General features: G+C 36.8%; 1 protein-coding gene across 2 annotated transcripts in view; it reads left to right on the top strand.

Annotated features, from left to right (window-relative positions):
- Positions 1-5,507, top strand: part of BMP2K (BMP2 inducible kinase) — a 143,873-nt gene that overhangs the window by 38,133 nt on the left and 100,233 nt on the right. For both annotated transcript variants that reach the window (XM_045284001.1, XM_004703217.2), the window contains exon 2: positions 3,150-3,268. In XM_045284001.1, coding sequence (XP_045139936.1) covers positions 3,150-3,268 — 119 coding nt within the window. The remainder of the gene's footprint in view (positions 1-3,149; positions 3,269-5,507) is intronic.

Here is a 5,507-nt window from a genome sequence, read left to right as displayed (position 1 = left end):
TATATATATATATATATATATATATGTAAAATTTATAAATGAAAGCAGGAAAAAGAACAACATAATAATGATAGTTTACCAGGAACAGAAATTGGTCTGTCCGTTACATGTCATTTCTACATAAGTAATTACTAAGGTGCCTAATTTGTAGGGCAGTGGTTTTTCAATGGCAATGTTCAATCAGGTGCAAGCTGTGTTAACATTATAATAGTAATGCTAATTGAAACCAATTTAGGTTGGTTTAGTAAACCCACTATCTTTCACTCCTCCTTCCCCTCACATACACCAGGTTTTAGATTATGAAGCTTATTTGGCCCCTTCCCATCTATTTTCTTTGAACAAGACATGTGAATGCAGCTGATTTCCTGTTGATTTTTATAGTTAGTATTCTTTTTAAAAAATGAATTTATAACTTCTAATGGCCTAGAAATTTTAGTTGACTTTTTAAAATAGTTTTATTGCCATGTCTTACATTATCCAGTATCTCCATTCACATACAATTCTGTTGTTCAGTCCCATTGAGTGGAGTTATATACTCACCAATGCTTTCAACTCCCCATTCCCTCTTAACTCCCCCCCATTCCCTTTCTTCCCCTACTATCTTAATCCAAATATTATCACTATTTTTGGTGAGGGGAGAAAAGAGGTGAAATTTCAGCTTGGTGTCCTCTCATTTTTTTTCATGTGAGCTTTCTGTGCTACATTACTGCTAGGGGAGAGCAATTGGGAAGAACTTCTTTATTGGTGCCCTGGTGGCACAGTGGTTATACATTGAGCAGCTAACTACAAGGTCAGCAGTTTGAAGTCAACTCCAAGTGAGAAAGATGGTGCTTTGTATTTCCCTAAAGAGTTACAGTTTCGGAAACTGAAACGGGCAGTTTGACCCTGTTGGATAGGGTTGCTGTGAGTCCGCATTGACTCAGTGGCAGTGAGATTTGAGTTCTTTTTAGGCACTCCCCCACTACTGATGAGGTTCTATTCCTAACACTCCATTGTAAGTTGGTTCTGACACGAGTTGAAAACAGGCAACTTCTCGGTTACACATGTCCAATTTAATGCACAGCTTCAGTTCTCAAGGCCGACAAAATCAAACATGGTAAGATCACGATTTTTTTACCATTTAGGTGATTTGTCATAGTAACCAAAAGGGGGAGAAAAATTACAATAAGCATTGTGAGCCCTTCCCAGGAGTCTGATGTGTGGGCTTGGATTATTGGTGATGGTTGTTGGGTGCCGTGGCGTCAGTTTCAGCTCATAGTGATGGACAGTGCATTCAACAGAACAGAACTGCCAGGTCATTGCCATCCTCACGTTTGTCGTTATGCTTGAAAAGGCTTGGAGCCTTTCCCCCCAGGAAAGTAAAACCAGGGAGGACCTGTGTACACCTTTGCCACCTGACCTGCAGTTTTTTTCAGTGAGTCTTGTTCATAGTCTGATGACTGTCTCTCTCACTGTTACCTTTTATTGTCAATTTTTATGAATAAAATCGTTATTGTCTTTATGGGTTACATAGAACCTTACATAGAAATTTAAAGGTATATTTTAATACACAAAAAGTACACACATCATAAAACTTTCCTCAGGCAATGAAGAAGGATTGGATGACCTTAGCATTTTGTGCATTGCAATAATAACGTCAATGGTTCATCTGGATTATGCCTGGGGATTGGGCAGGGGTTTCTAGTGAAATAGAGTTGTCTGTTTTGTCTTTTTCTTTATCTATTTTATGATAACATCTGCTGTTGACTTCAGCAAAGCAAACAGTGTCTGGATTCATGTTTGCAAGTAACTGAAGCCTTGATTTAATTTAGGAGGAATTCATTCTTTTACTGTAAAAATTGTTAATTCTTAATTTTGTCTTGTTTTTGAGTATACAAACACACACAAAGGGACCTCAAAAAGTTCATGCTAAAATGGATGTTTCCCAACAACTTTTTGAAGCTACTTAGTAAATTATTTCCTGATAAGGATAAATGAGATTCCCGGGATTGGCTTAGAACAGTTGTGGTTCATCCCCTGGACCTGGAAGAGGAGACCTCTCCATGTGATCCCCTGGGTTTCTCATATAATAAGCAGTGCATTGCACAGGCACCACCTTTCCCACCTCTGTAAAGGCAATCACTCGTATGTGCCAAGCTACAGTAATAAACTACTTTTGTGAGGTTTTTGTATTAGTCTAGGTACTTTAGAGAAACAAATCCACAACAACTCATGTATAAGAGAGTTTTATGCAAAGAAAGTGTGCATCACGAAAACGTCCGAACCCAATGCTGCCCAAGCCCACAAGTCCAACATTATTAACCCATTAACCCAACACCAGTCCACAAAGTCCTCCACCTCAGAAAACAGAGGCAATGATGCCGACTGCAGGAGGAAAGCTGAGTCAGTGAACGAATAAGCATCTCAGCACTAGCAGGGGTCTCCACACGGCTGCTCCAGCACCCAGGGCTGCATCGGGATAGGTCCATGTGGCTTCTCCTTGGGGATGTCTTGTAGGAAGTCAATCTTGCAAGCTGAAGCAGGGAACTGTTAAGGCAGCTGCACCCTGGTGCGACCATCACAAAGCAAGAGACCTGAGAACTAGAAAGGCGAGGCTCACCACCCATTTATCCCTCTGCCTTTCAATTAGCCCCACATGTGTTTATCGGCCAGGTTGGCACAATTAACTAACTCAGTTTTTCATGCATTGCTTAGTTATTCCTTATAGAAAATGAAACGTTTTAGTATTTTAAATTGTAAAAGGTATCTTTTGAAGAGCAAGTTTTCTTCCTAGAGTTTCCCATGTGTGCCCCCTGGGGACACTGGAACAATTCGGGGTGGAAGTGGGGTTGTAAAAGCAATACCTACACTTTATCCTAGATAATGGGCCGCATAGTACAAAAGTTTTAAGTGCCAGGGAGGCACTAGTAATTATATATATTTTTTGAAATGGAGGCAGTAGGCCAAATAAGTTTGGGAACCTATGATCTAAGTGCTCCTTAATGGTTGATATGAAAACCCAGTGTTTTGTTTTTTAAATTTACAGTTACGCACTGTACTTATTTTTATCTTACTTGAAGTCATTGTTTATGCTCCTTTAAGATCTCTCTAGCCTCCTCACTGGTATTACACGATTTGAGCAGTAATTTCTGAATCTCTAATTTTCTTAGGCGGATTCTCCACGGTTTTCCTAGTGCGGACTCATGGTGGCATACGCTGTGCATTGAAGCGAATGTATGTCAATAGCATGCCAGACCTCAACATTTGTAAGAGAGAAATTACAATTATGGTAAGCAAAAGAGTAATTCCATTTTAGAAGTTTGGTATACTTTGGTTTGCACTGTAATACAAGCAGATTTTAGGCAAGCTGTTTATTGTTTATGTACATCTGGAAAAACTTGGAAGATCATGAAATTAATTTTTTTAATTATCTGGGAAATTTATATTTTATGCCTTATTACCATAGGTAGCTTTTTCCTCTCCTCGGTCTTTCTTCCCAGCTATAGTTCAGTAGCCAAGCTACTCTGCTTTTTCCTTTTTAAAAGCTCCATCTTAATCACAGCATATTTGGAGTATAGAGTGGGTAGAAAAATTCCATTTTCTTTTTCCATTTTCCTACTTAACTTTTTGAAACTTGTACCACAGAAAAATTTTGAGAATTATCTAATGAATATCTTTGCCTTCAAACTTAATAAATGACACCTTATAGAGACAGGTAAGGTTCCTGTGTGATCCTGTCCAAGAAAAGCCCTGAAATGTCCTCCTCATTCCCTCCATTCCCATGTGGCTTTTGGGCATTCATTGCATATGGTACTATTTGAAGACAACAATTACTTTTGCTTTACTTTTAAAAACCATGCTATAAATTGGATTATTTTTCTTGTGTATGCTATAATTTTCAGCAAGGGAAGTTTTTTTCATTTGAGAGAAATAAAAACAGTTTACTAGAGCATTTAAAGAAAGTTTTGGTGATTCTTAATTACTAGCAACAGATAAAATTTGTATAAAATTACATTTCCTTAATTTTGTTTGCTTATTCATGATTGTCCACATGGTTCCTATTCTTCATTTTTTAAACGTGTTTATCGTGTTAAATTTTAAACCAACTTTAATCTAAAAAGCATTTTTTTCAAGGGCCCATGCCTTGTTTTTTCTTCATCTCCAGAGCTAATTAAAAGAAAAGAAAACAAAAATAGATGTGATAATCTGTGCCTTCAGAATTCTGTAATATTAAGATGTCATTTCTGTTTCAAATTGCTGGAGCCTGTGCTCACAGGTTACCTTGCTAGATGGAAAGATCATGTTCACTGAGACAGTGAATATAATCCTATCAGTGTGGTGACAGTAACATGTTTAATTCAGTATATATATATTATAATCAGTTGCAGAGTTGTTTTGACACATGTCTACTCTGTGTTTGTTGGAGTTGAGTTGGTGTACTGCGAAGAGTTTTCATTAGCTGTTTTTTTCCTGAAGTACATCATCAGGGTTTTCTTTTGAGACACTTTTGGGTAGATGCAACCTCCAGCTTTTTCACTAGCAACTTAGTGTATTAACTGCTTCACCAACTAGGAACTCTATAATAAATGGATGTACGTTGCTGTTAGGTGCTGTTGAGTTGGTTTGACTCACAGAAATCCTGTGTATAACAGAACAAAATATTGCCCAGACACTCACCATCACCACAGTCTTTTTTTTTTAAGTTTTATTGGCACCTCATCCATATATCATACAATTCAGTAGTTAAACCATATCAAGAAGAGTTGTATAATCTTTACCACAATCAATTTTAGAACATTTTATTTTTCTCCATATTCATTGTTATTCATGTATTTTTTTCAAGTTTGGCAAAAATACAATAAATAATTCACCAATTCAATAGCGTCATATGTATAGTGCTATTGATTGTACAACCATTATTATTATCCCTCTCCAGTCTTTTTTTTTTTTTAAACTGTTTGAGCCTGTTGTTGTAGCTGCTAAGTTGAGGGCCCTCTATTTTTTCTCTCAGCATGATATTCTTATGAGATTAAGTCTTGCCACCCTTGTATCTTTAGAGATCCTGTACAAGTGAAAAGGCTTCAAAAAGTTGTTGGAAAAAGCTACATTATCTTTTAATTTTATTTTCCCATAAACTTTTTTTCCTCTTAAATTCCTCAATTTATTGGGAGTTCTTACAGATGTCATAGCATTCTATAATTCTAATAGTTCAAGCATAATTGTACAATTGCTACTACAATCAGTTTCAAAACATTCTTCTTAAGTTCTTTGATATTGACTTCCCTTTTCCCTTTCCTTCCCTACCCTCCTCCCCAGGAACCCTTGTTGTTAATGTCACATGTTATTATTATTAATATTTGTTTAGGTATATGTATGTGTTTATATATATATATATATATATAAATAATTTTTTTTCACCCAGAATTCTGTTATTCACTCCCCTTGAGTGGAGTTAGTGTCTGTGAGGTGAATGATGGTAAGCATAATAGTAGGGCAGGAGAAAAGAAAAAAGAGGAAAGAGGAGGAAA

Source organism: Echinops telfairi, unplaced genomic scaffold (genome assembly GCF_000313985.2).
Source record: "Echinops telfairi isolate 266 unplaced genomic scaffold, ASM31398v2 ScPeMD7_7468;HRSCAF=8506_0, whole genome shotgun sequence".
Lineage (NCBI taxonomy): Eukaryota > Metazoa > Chordata > Mammalia > Afrosoricida > Tenrecidae > Echinops > Echinops telfairi.
The sequence above is the reverse complement of the archived record's forward strand: the minus strand, read 5'-3'. Positions and strand labels throughout refer to the sequence as shown.